General features: G+C 40.8%; 1 protein-coding gene across 5 annotated transcripts in view; it reads left to right on the top strand.

Annotated features, from left to right (window-relative positions):
• The window catches only part of ATRN (attractin), a 175812-nt gene that overhangs the window by 83660 nt on the left and 79355 nt on the right, over positions 1-12797 (top strand). For all 5 annotated transcript variants that reach the window (XR_004522188.2, XM_019950678.3, XM_019950676.3 and 2 more), the window contains exons 13-18: positions 2047-2168; positions 3072-3210; positions 5021-5211; positions 6540-6759; positions 7962-8147; positions 8672-8905. Coding sequence is in view for 4 of the 5 variants with exons in the window: in XM_019950678.3 (XP_019806237.1) it covers positions 2047-2168; positions 3072-3210; positions 5021-5211; positions 6540-6759; positions 7962-8147; positions 8672-8905 (1092 nt within the window). In the remaining variant the exon portion in view is untranslated. The remainder of the gene's footprint in view (positions 1-2046; positions 2169-3071; positions 3211-5020; positions 5212-6539; positions 6760-7961; positions 8148-8671; positions 8906-12797) is intronic.

Below are 12797 nucleotides of genomic sequence, written 5' to 3'. Positions count from 1 at the left end.
GCCACCAGGGAAGCCCATCCAATGTGTACTTTTAATGTTCATTTTATTATCCAAAATTATTCAGTAATAACTTGGGCAAATGCTTTATGGGTGTTTGAAAATTGGATTGTAAACATCTTTATAATGGATAGGAACGTGCCACGTATGCTGTTTGCTAATGATGAAGACAAAACCTTTTAGCATTGTATAGACTTTGTATACCAACTCCAGAACCTAGTTTCAGCTGTTTTGAGGCACTGCAATCTGGTAGGACTTTTTATATCTGCACTGTCCCAATATGTTAGCTACTAGCCATATGTGGCTATCAAACACTTGGAATGAGACTGGTGTGACTGAAGAACTGAATTTTAAAATTTTAATTAATTTAAATTAAAAACTACATGTGGGGACTTCCCCAGCGGTCCCGTGGTTAAGACTTTACGTTTCCACTGCAGGGGGCATGGGTTCCACCCTGGTTGGGGAACTAAGATCCCACGTGTCACGCACCATGGCCAAAAAATAAATAAATAAAAACTACATGTGGTTAGTGGCTACCATATTGGATTATGCAGTTCTAACATTAAGGATGAGATTAAGAGGGCCAATCCAGAAAAGCTATGTTGGAGTAGATTGTTCTAGTGGATAGAGGTATTATTCTTTTCTAGCTTCTCTAGTTGGGCACAGCAGTGATAGCAAGGCAGACAGTTGCTGAGGATGAACAGTGATCCCTCCTTCTAGAACCACCCCTTATATTGTCCAAGCTTTCTTCATCTTACCTACTCAGCTCCTTTTACCCTTTTGCTCTGACATAATAGCACAGTGCAATACAATGAAGTCATATGTGAGAAAGTCCTTTAAAAGTAAGAAAAATGTCTCTGAAAAATATTGTTTCACTTCAATTAATTTAAACTATGTTGACTGAATTTCTTAACTGTTAGGGTTGGTGTAGCAGTTACCGTGAGAGTTATGATGGATAGAGGCAGCTTTCACTCTCCTGGAATGCTCCAAATTAAGCTGAACATAAATCCTCAGTAAGAACACCCAGGCAGCTTTACAGGTTCATTGGTGGGCTGGTGAGTGCTGGAGAACTAACATGACCAGAACTTGGTAGGGTTAGTCACTGTCTCCTAAAAGGGATACGATCAGTGAAATAGTTATTTTTTAACCATATTTAAAAAGTTCAAATTAAATGTGCAAGTTTATAGGAAATAATATTTAATTACCTTAGGTGGTTCATTATGAACCCATTTGCTATGAACTCATCTCAGATGTCACCTTCCTTGGTTCACTCTGCTTTCTCTGTGGGCCCAGTCCATGGGGTGATGACCAGGGCAGGAAGAACAGCCTAAGGAGCAGGTTGTTGGGGTCTTCGTGAGGGTGGGCCCTGCCTTTTCTTGTCCATGGATTCTACCATGTGCCATGTCCATGAATGGTTCAATAGATGAGGCAGCACTGTTGTGTGGCTTCTCTTTCATTGCTGACCTTGACCTGTCTAGGGTCAGTAGGAGATCAACAGGTCTCTAGTAGCCCAGAATTTCTTGGACTTACATATATGTGTATTGCCTTCTTTGGGGTTCTGTGGTGCTGCCTGCTTCCTGTGCCCAGAGCAGCCTTGCATTTATAGCTGGAGGAATGGCTTGGTCTCCTACATTTCTTTGTTTAGCCCCTGGGCTGCTTTTGGTGTTCATTCAACTGCTAGTTGATTTCTTTCTTGAAAAGAAAAATATTGGAAGAACCAGACCTATTTCCTTTATATCACATCGTTGAATTATTCTATCTTTGTTTTTCACTTTCTGTGTACTTTTGTTAGGAGGGTGGAGTACAAAATGGCATTTCTTCAGATTGTTTACTTATTTACTTTTCTTCAGATTGTTTACTTATTTACTGTTTTGACCTGAACACACCAATATATTTTCCTGCCAGTTTCACTCCTCATTTTACTTCCCAAGGCTTGTTATTTTATTTTTTTTGCCTCAGTGTCATATCTTGCTCAACAGCAGTTGTAATGGCCTGTGACATTTCTGAGGAGAAGCTGTCACAGTTGATGAATTTTTCTTCTCTTCACAGCTCTTGACCATGACAGATGTGACCAGCACACGGATTGTTACAGCTGCACGGCCAACACAAATGACTGCCACTGGTGCCATGACCATTGTGTCCCTATGAACCACAGCTGCACAGAAGGCCAGGTCAGAGGCTGTTTCTAAAGGATTTCAGAGGATAGAAAAATCCTGAGTGGGATTAGATGTAGATTTTAGAGCATATGGTATAGCCCAGAGTTATCTTTGAAACCTTCAGTGTAGATTTGGATTTTATTATTGCTCAAGTTTCTTTTAGTAAGGGATGCTCTGTATGTCCTAATTCCAAAGGTTCTGTTAGCCACGAGGATTGATGTGTGGTGTTTTAGAAGAAGGCAAGATTATTATTCTGAGTACACCCCAGTCCCTATGCATGGCTATGGCTAAGTACTAGATTCTTGGCGTGAAGTTTGTAATGGTGTGCTCCCCCTACATATGCAGGGTTTGGGGAGCAATTTAGGACTTGAGAGTGAAAGTGAGACAGGTGTGTAGCAGCAGCCAAACTGAATTGTGGAAATAATAGACTTTGCAAAATCTCCTTGTCTTATGTTATATCTTGGCTCAACATAATTTATGCTTACCATTTATGATTTTTTATTTAGGTTATAAGGAAAAAAAAGATATGATGACTCAACGTTTATAATTTTTGACTGTTTATAAGACATTATTTGTCAGTCTGTAAAGCAGCTCATAAAATTAAAAACTTTTAGAATGTTTGGGAGACAAAAAGCAGCAAGTTCAACATTCCCATTCTGCAGATAAGCAAGTTGAAGCATGGTGCTTAAAAGAATGCACTGCTTCCTTGCCAGGTAAAGGCATGTCCTTGAACAGAACATTTCACTATAGTGTTTCCACTGCAGTGCTGCTTCATCTACATCTTATTTATTTATTTATGTATGTATGTATTTGTAGTTTGCTTCCTCAGTTAGACTGTTGTTTTTAGTATCCTATTTGTTCTTGCCATGAGTTCTCTCTGTGGATATAAGAGAAAAGCTTTTGTCCATTGTATTCTAGATCTCCATTTCCAGGTACGATCATTGCCCCAAGGATAACCCCATGTACTACTGTAACAAGAAGACCAGCTGCAGGAGCTGTGCCCTGGACCAGAACTGCCAGTGGGAGCCTCGGAATCAGGAGTGCATCGCCCTGCCTGGTAGGCCTTGCCAGGGGCATCTTGATGTGTGTGGGTCCAAAGACTTCACACGCACACACCCTCAATACTGTGCAGCCTAGATTGAACCCTGCAAAAGGGGCGAACTCATTTTATCCATTCATTCCCCGTCACCACTATTGTGGTTTGTTATATTTTAAAGCAGAAATACAGTTCTTAAGTATTTACTTCTACCATCCTTTGAAAGAAAGTGAAGCGTCATCTGCTGCTGTGGAGAATCAAGGACAGCTTGACTCTGTGTCATTGAGCCTGCTCTCTTGTCCCAACCCCACTCTCCATTGTCCCTACCCCACTCTACGGTAACCTGGGAGTAGAAAGCAGCAGTCTCAGCAGCCAGTCTGCTGGGCACTTCATTTTTTTATTTTTATTTTTTTTTTTGCGGTATGTGGGCCTCCCGCCGCCGTGGCCTCTGCCATTGCAGAGCACAGGCTCCGGACATGCAGGCTCAACGGCCATGGCTCATGGGCCTAGCCACTCCACAGCATGTGGGATCTTCCCGGACCGGGGCACGAACCCGTGTCCCCTGCATCGGCAGACAGACTCTCAACCACTGCGCCACCAGGGAAGCCCCTGCTGTACACTTTATGAAGAGTACTTCTTACTGACCACTGGGATCAGGTTTTCAGCACCTTCTGATAAGAAGGAAAGGAGAGATGTCTCTGTCAGCAGCACCTCCTGAGATGACCCCAGCCCCAGATACCTCAATTTATAGCACTTCTGAGGTTCAGGATGATGAGTTGGGGGCCTGAAGCCAGCCAGCCATGGCTGAAACTGTATGATATATTTGCTCAACCAGGAAGCCCAGGAAGGGGACTTCTTTGGCTCTGTGCAACACAAGTACAGGGTAGCTGGAGTCTACTGGGGCCCCTCTTGAAATCCTTCGGAAGTACTTGATTCAGCTTGCTAGAGTGGGGTTCTTGTTCTTTTACCTCATTGCATCTCAAACTTTAGGGCATAGCAGAGTACCTGGGGGTCTTGCTAGAAGCCAGATTCTGGCACAGATTTGTGGTGGGGCCCTAGAATCTGCATTTCAGCGAGCAATGACACTGATGCCACACTTTGAGGAACAAGTCTTTATCTGCTCTGAAATGATCCCTTTCCTGTGGCACCTTCCGTTTATCTCACTGGCTGTTGATGAACATTGTTGAGGGCATCTCCAGGGTACTTTGGTTCCAGTGAAGTTGCTTTGCTCGTGCACTGTCTTCCAGGAAGCATGTATAGCTTCTGCAGTTCCTTGGGTGGGTACAGGGAGGTCACAGTAGCAGATTACAAACTTACCTGGTGTACTGTAGCACTTCGGTTTATTTCCCAAAAATCCTCTTTCCACCTCACTTTTTGGATGTTTTGTTTCACTTGATGTGAAAACAGTGCAGCTTGTTCACTCACCAACTCATTTCTGTTCTTGCAGTTTTCCACCCCATCTTTCCAATAATGCATATTCATTTTTCTGCTCTTAGGATTTTAGCCTTGTTTCTGATTTTTCTTCAAAAGGAGGTTTATAAGTTTAACAGTGACATCAAACAAATGTTTTCCTCTAAAACATAGGAGGGTTGACCTCAGAATATGCATCTTGAGATCCAGGAAATATGACTGATAAACATTTAAAAAATTCTTGTGTGTATTCTGTATTTGGTTCTTAGTAATGTGTCTGATGCACTCACCACATCTGAATGAAGTATCTAGAATTCAGCTCACAAAAGCCCTTTAGGTTTTCAGCAGTTCAAGCTGCTAATATACGTAGTTTTGTGTGATTTCTAAAACTCTTTGTTTTTCTCTCCCCTCTTTAATAAAGAAAATATCTGTGGCATTGGCTGGCATTTGGTTGGAAACTCATGTCTGAAAATTACTACTGCCAAAGAGAATTATGACAATGCAAAATTGTCCTGTAGGAACCACAATGCCTTTTTGGCTTCTCTTACAACCCAGAAGAAGGTGGAATTTGTCCTTAAGCAGCTGCGAATCATGCAGTCATCGCAGAGCATGGTGAGTTAAAATCTTTGGAAATTAAGTTTCTAGTATCCATCCTACTGACAGCATGACTACAGCTTACCTGTGATGTGCTTGGCAGCAGGAGGAATGCTAGTAGGTGCAGTGTAATACACTATGGAACTGCACTGTCAAATTCTTTTCTTTTAATAAATTCTTTCTTATCTTTAAATTTCCAACACCTTATTTTTATTAGTCATATTTCATTAAATTATAAGATATATCAATAATTACATGTGTATTGAACAGTAGCATGTTTACATATGCACATATCCTGTGACATCAGTAGATGATTTCATATCTGTTTTATCCCTAGGTTCTGTTGGGGTGGGGGAGGGGAATGCCATTACTAATTAGCTGAGCTGAATTAAGCCACCTGAGTCTCTCAGATTTCAGGTATTATTACAGTGTGTAATATGATTTAATGCTAATCATCCTAAGAAATAGACATCCATTTGGGTCTTTCTTAGATCTGACCAAGCCAAAAGGAGAGGGCATCTTCTTATCAGGAGTTTCTGAGCACAGAAAGTCCCCAAGTTCTCTTCCTGTCCACCCAGTACTCTCAGGCAGCTTGTAGTTGATATTCCACAGTCACATTTTGTCTTTTTTAGTCCAGAGCCCTAGAACTGTGGTCCTACCCTCAGTCAAGTAGATACAAGACAACGGCTCTTTCAACAACATCGTCTTTGGTATAGAACAGTTAGGGGGAAATGTCAAGCAGGTAGGAGGAATGGGAAGCACTTCCTTGGGAAGGACATAGGAAGTGGGGTCTGGGTTTTGGCTACATGTGGCATCTGAGACAGACTTTCCCAGGAATTCATTGTCCTATTTTCTCTATAAATTCGGTGACAGCCAATACCCCCCTCCTCCCCAGCTGAAGGTGGGAATCTTTAATCATCATTTATCTAAGCCTGAACTAGCCAGAGCTTCCAAAACAGGCTTAGATAATGATAGGCATATAACTGGTATTTCATAAATATCGATACAATGATTTCACGTATAAATAGACATTTAAACCAAGTTGGGTTTGGTCATTCCTTCATAGCATTTGTCATAGCATGTAGAAATTTAGGAACTTGATTATTACTTTGATATTGATATCTTCTCTGAACTATATTTCTGTCCTTTGTAAAATGGCCATATTAAAGTGCCAGGCATGATATGTAACAGAAAAATGATGGTCTGCAGTAATCTACCATGGCTGAATCGGGATAGGGAGGTTTTCCCTTATCTTTTGGATGTATGTAACTTAATGGTTTTTGTCTAGAATCCAGTTTTGGTCAAGACATTGATTATATTCATAGCTGTGCCTGTTTTGCCTACAGTCCAAGCTCACCTTAACCCCGTGGGTTGGCCTTCGGAAGATCAATGTGTCCTACTGGTGCTGGGAAGATATGTCCCCATTCACAAATAGTTTGCTACAGTGGATGCCATCTGAGCCCAGTGATGCTGGATTCTGTGGAATTTTGTCCGAACCCAGTACTTCGGGCTTAAAAGCTGCAACCTGCATCAACCCACTCAATGGTAGTGTCTGTGAAAGACCTGGTAAGTGTATGGGTGAATTATGCGTTACTGGAAGTTCGTCGAAAGAGAAACTGTAGAAGGCATAGTTAAGTATTATGAAATTTTCATGAAAAACCGATGGAGTATTGATTTCAAGCATATGAAGCAGAGTGTAACACAGAATTTTTAAAGCAGAAGGAAATAGTGTTTGACTCTGAATAATGTGAGCCATGAACAAAACCAAAAATAACTAACACTAATATTCTGATTAACCATGAGATTGATTGGTTTGTTGACCACAAAAAGTATTGATAATTTCTCTGAAAGGCAAATTTCTTGGTGTTGGCAGGGAAATATTGTGGAAGAAAGAACAAAAAATCCAAAGAAAAGATCAGGAAAGCAAGCAGATCACTGCAGGGACAATGGGCAGAAAGATAGTGTCAGTGGGGAGAAAAATGATGGGAGTAGCTCTGTGTCAGGAAGCAGAAGCAAACCTTCAGCATTATAAAGCTGCAGGAGGGTGCTGAAGGACCGGACACTTGGAGTAGCTTCACAGGCTTGAAGCTCTCTAGGCACATTTAGGCTTCCTAAAGGCAGGCACAGGGGTGGCATTTGCAGCCCTAGACCAGTGTCCTCCTCCTGCAGAGGTACTTACAAGCAGTAGTTGGAATTCTGTGGCTGCTTTTGGGAGACTGGACTCCATTGACATCATGTCTTATTTTAGGAAGGTACTGTCATTTGTCTGAGGAATACAGAGGTGTGGAAGAGAATTCATAGCACTGTAGGGGTCACCTTAAAGTGTAATATCTAGGGAAACTTTTCAGCCATTTTGGATCCTGAGTGCTTTGGTGAATTTAATGAATGCTGTGGTTCTTTTTCCCCCAGAATATACAAAGATGCAATTTTGTATATTCAGGTGGGTTGTAAAACCCCTGAAGTTCATCCTGGGTCTCCTATATTATAAGGAGCTTTAGAACCTCTACTCATATGGAAAGATTAGCTTGTTCCCTCATGTCTGTCCTTAATGCTCTTGGAAAAGAAAAACTGTTTTTCCCCCAAGTATATAAATATACTTGACTAAATAGTACTTGATGACCTAAGACTTTCTATTTTCTTCTGCATTTAGTGTAACCCACTGAATTGATTTCATGACACACTAGTGGGTCACAACCCACATTGAAAAACCTTTGACCTTAGCTGACATAGTGGGAGCTCTAAGTGTCTCTCTTCGGTTTACTTCCCAGCGAACCACAGTGCCAAGCAGTGCCGGACACCGTGTGCCTTGCGGACGGCATGTGGGGAGTGTACCAGCGGCAGCTCCGAGTGCATGTGGTGCAGCAACATGAAGCAGTGCGTGGACTCCAATGCCTACGTGGCCTCCTTCCCTTTTGGCCAGTGTATGGAGTGGTATACCATGAGCAGCTGCCCCCGTGAGTGAAAAGTGAGCTCTAGGCAGTATGGGTGACAACTCCTGTGTGTAGGGCAGTGCTGTCAGCCTCTGAAACTTCTAGGGATGAGACCAGACTTGACCTCCTGCTCAGGACTGTCCAGAGACTGCCTGATGTGAACCCGCATACAGAACCAAGAACAATGACACAAGTAAACAACTGTAGGATGGATCACAGAGTACAGAAATAATTTGCCCAGCCTCAGTATTATATTGCTCAATCCATGTAATATCTCGACATCTTAATCTCCTAATTCATAAAGAAGTGATTTCCAGGAGATGATCTCTAAACATCCTGAGATTGAGAGAGGAGGGGAGGAGTCTCTATTATATGTTGGACAAGATATTGGGCTTTTTAAAGTTTTATTATGTCATTTAAACAATCACAATAGAATAGGAATTTTGACTCACAGAAGTTGAATAGTCTGTTAAAGAAAAAGGTAATTTAAATACAATGAATTTAAGACTACATATGATAGTGAATTGTAACGTATGTTTTTTTTACAGCTGAAAATTGTTCAGGCTACTGTACCTGTAGTCACTGCTTGGAGCAACCAGGCTGTGGCTGGTGTACTGATCCCAGCAATACTGGCAAAGGGAAATGCACAGAGGGCTCCTATAAAGGACCAGTGAAAATGCCTTCTCAGGCCCCTACAGGAAATTCCTATCCACAGCCCCTTCTCAATTCCAGCATGTGTCTGGAGGACAGCAGATACAACTGGTCTTTCATTCATTGTCCAGGTAAGATGTCTTGTGTATCCAAAATCAAGTGTTTCACTACCTATTTACAAAGAATAAAGCCTTGAAAGCTACATTATTTATATGGATTTCTTTAAGAAAAAAATAACAGATAGTTTAGGAAACTATTTGTTTCATGTGAAAAATATTTTTAATGTCAATTAATGAAAATACTAAGGACTTTAAGTGAGTTGTCTTGCTAACTTTCATTACAAAAGTATTGAAATGAGTTCATTGTAAAAAATCGACTATTACAGATGTAGGTAAAATAAAAACTAGAATTCCTCTTCTCGTCTCTAGAAGGAAAAACTTTTAACAGTATAATATAGATACCTCTAGATGTATAGTTTTTAAAATAAAAATACTATGCTGTACACTATGCATATGATATATTGTTCTACAGTTTGCTTTTTACTTAAAAATACATTGTGGCAATTGTAGGGAAAAATTAAAAATAAAATCTACTGCCAACCCAGAAATTCCTCTCCACAGATGTAGAAAAGAAAGAAACAGTTTTATTATTGAATAAGCATTAAACCAGGTTGTGGCCCACATCGCAGCAATCCACTAATGAGATTGCAAAAACAGAGGGAAATTCTACCCTTTTAAATATCCCAGCGTATATAATCCATTATATACATGTTCTCAAAATGAAGATAACTTGTCTTCATGTGAGGATTTGACAGCACTATTTGCTCTACATTCTTTCACAGTTCATTCTGAATTTACCTGGTAATTGGGGAGGCCACCTAGGTTAGTTAATTGCCTTTACCAAAGGAGAAAACAAACTTGTATCTTTAAGGCAAGCAGGTGGTTACAGTTTGGACCCATTCCCACAGCAAGGGGAGGGGGGCTGGCTCCCTTGATGTGTACATTTCAAAGAGATGGCTTTTAAGCACTTAAGAAAAACATCTCTGCTTTGTAGTGCTGACTAGAGGCTTATTTAGGTTTAAAAATTTTCATACATATACATATCAAAGGAACAGGAAGGGTTTTTTAATACAGGTTTTCTTACTGAAATGCTCTAAGAAAAGGGAGAAGGAAAACCATCTCTTTCCCTTTGACATGAAGAAAAAAGGAAAAATTCAGCCTGCCTGCCTGCCTCCCTCTCTCCCTCCTCCCCTCTCTTTGCCCTCTTCTCCCCTCCCCACTCCTTCCCTCTCTCCTTTCCCTTCTCCTTCTCCTTCCTTCCTATCCTTTCCAATGGTTGATGCCAGAAGGAACAGACCTTGAGTTGACCTAAACCTTGATCCTAGACCTGCTATGGTAGCTGTCCTGAGAAACCAACCCTGAAAAATTGACCTTTGATTCAAACTTTCAGTAAATCTCAGGAATGTACTGATGGGCCTCCAGAGCAGTTGGGAGATGCTAGGCAGGTACAAAGACTCCCAAGAGATGAGTGGATAAGAATATCTCCAAGAACCTGCCAGACATTGCCCCTGAGCACTGGGTTCTTTGTGAGGACTTCTATAAGGGAAAGACCACTGTAAACAAAGATAAAGGGCCACAGGCAGACTGGAAGAAAATACCTGCAGGGTATATAACAAATGATTATCATCCAGAGTATGTAAACCTCTACCCTCCAGAAAAATAAAGCTGAATGTCGACCCAACAGAAAAAGTGGGCAAAGTGAAACTGCTAGGTGTCTTTTCCCCCGGGGGGTTGGGGGTGAGCACCATGGCGCTCCAAGGAGCTCCAGTCCTTTATGTCTCAGCACAGAAAGAATTCATCTAGGTGCTAAGTGATAGATAAGAAGGGATTTATTAGAATAGGACACTTGTGAGGCTTACAAGTGAGCTGGCAAGAGGGTGCCACACTCCGAGAACTTAGTGGGCTACAGATTTATAATCAAAGGAAAAATGGGGTGGGGGAAAAGACCACCTTCTTCCTCATTCTTGAGTAGACATCAGGCTTCCATCATAAGCCCCTCCTCCAGGTTGGGCAGGGGAGTTTTCTTGTCCCTACATGGTCAAGCCAGGACTGTCATGACATTATAGAAAAATTATTTTAGGTTTCAGTACAATAAGGGTCTTTCACTTTGAATGTCACCCTTCCATAAATTATTGTTTTTTATGTGTGCAGAGAGCATGTCTTAGGGGTCATTAACTTACGAGCTTACTGGGCAGGATGTGGGTCTCATGCCACCATTGTTTTATTGTTTTGGGGCGTGTCTCATGCTTCTGTTGCATGGTTTTGTTGCTAAGCAGGCCTGCTTAGTTTTGTGGTTAAGCAAACCTGCTTTCTTGAGTGATCATTAACTTACAGGGGTCTCTCATATTTTTTTCCACTTACAGTCCCCTAGTGGGATTAACTATTTAATCACCTACTTTCTCCCTTTATCCTGTTCCTATCAAAAGTATATAAAGTCATTCTCAGAAAAGGAAGTAGAGCAGGAAAATGCAAAATAAAATGAGAAACCAGCTTTTTATCTACAGAACTGGATTAAATTCTCTTTGTTCCTTTTTTCCTAAGATTTTGGAGGATCTACAGTTGTATTTCTAATCTACTAGTGGTTTGATTAATGAGATAGTTAAATTTGTGCTTTTCCACTAATATCAAGAATATATCAGGTAAAATGAAAATACACAGGATATAGGAAAATATTTACAAATTATATGTCTGATAAGAAGCTAATGTCCAGAATACATAAAGAACTCTTTAAACTCAAATAAGCACATGAAAATATGCTCAACATCATTTAGGAAACTGGAATCCTCATAAATTGTTGGTAGGAATGTAAAATTCTGTAGCCACTTTGGAAAACAATTTGGCAGTTCCTCAAAAAGTTAAACATAGATCCATCATATAGCCCAGTATATACCCAAGAGAATTGAAAATATATGTCCACACAAAAACTTGTACTGAGGGGCTTCCCTGGGTGTGCAGTGGTTGAGAATCCACCTGCCAGTGCAGGGGACACGGGTTCAAGCCCTGGTCCGGGAAGATCCCACATGCCGCAGCACAACTAAACCGGTGCACCACAACTGCTGAGTCTGCGCTTTAGAGCCCGCAAGCCACAACTACTGAAGCCCGTGCACCTAGAGCCCGTGCTCCTCAACAAGAGAAGCCACTGCAGTGAGAAGCCTGCTCACCGCAAGAAAGAGTAGACCCCACTCGCTGCAACTAGAGAAGAGCCCACGCGCAGCAACAAAGACCCAACACAGCCAAAAATAAAAATAAATTAATTAATTAAAAAAAAACTTGTATGGAGTGCTCATAGAAGTATTATTCATGATAGACAAAAGTGGCAACAACCCAGATGTCTGTCAGCCAGCGAGTGGATAAACAAAATGTGGTACATTCATACAATGGAATACTATTTGGCAATAAAAAGGAATATAAAGTACTGATATATTCTACAACATGAATGAACCTCGAAAATATGCTGTGCAAAAGCAGTCAGATACAAAGGCTATATATTATATGATATCACTTATATGGAATGTCCAAAAAAGGGCAAATAAATAGAGACAAAAAGTAGATTAGTGGTTGCCTAGGGCCAGGGAAAGAAATGGGGAATAATGGGCACAAAGTTTTCCAAAGTAGCTGTACCATTTTTCATTCTCATTAGCAGTATAGAAAGGTTCAGATTTCTCCACATCCTTATCAATACATGTGTCTGTTTGATTGTTGCTGTTCTAGTATATGAGAAATGGTATCTCACTGTGGTTTTGACTTGCATTTCCCTAATGACTAATGAAGTTGAGCATCCTATTGGCCATTTATATGTGTTTGGAGAACTGTCTATTCAAATTCTTTGCCCAGTTTTAAATTACATTATCTTTTTACTGTTGACGTATTAGAGTTCTTTATGAATCTAGATACAAGTCCCTTATTGGTTATAGAGTTTGCAAATATTTTCTCCCATTCCATGGGTTTCTTTTTACTTTCTTTT

Source organism: Tursiops truncatus, chromosome 15 (genome assembly GCF_011762595.2).
Source record: "Tursiops truncatus isolate mTurTru1 chromosome 15, mTurTru1.mat.Y, whole genome shotgun sequence".
NCBI lineage: Eukaryota > Metazoa > Chordata > Mammalia > Artiodactyla > Delphinidae > Tursiops > Tursiops truncatus.
This window is presented reverse-complemented; position numbering and strand designations above follow the sequence as displayed.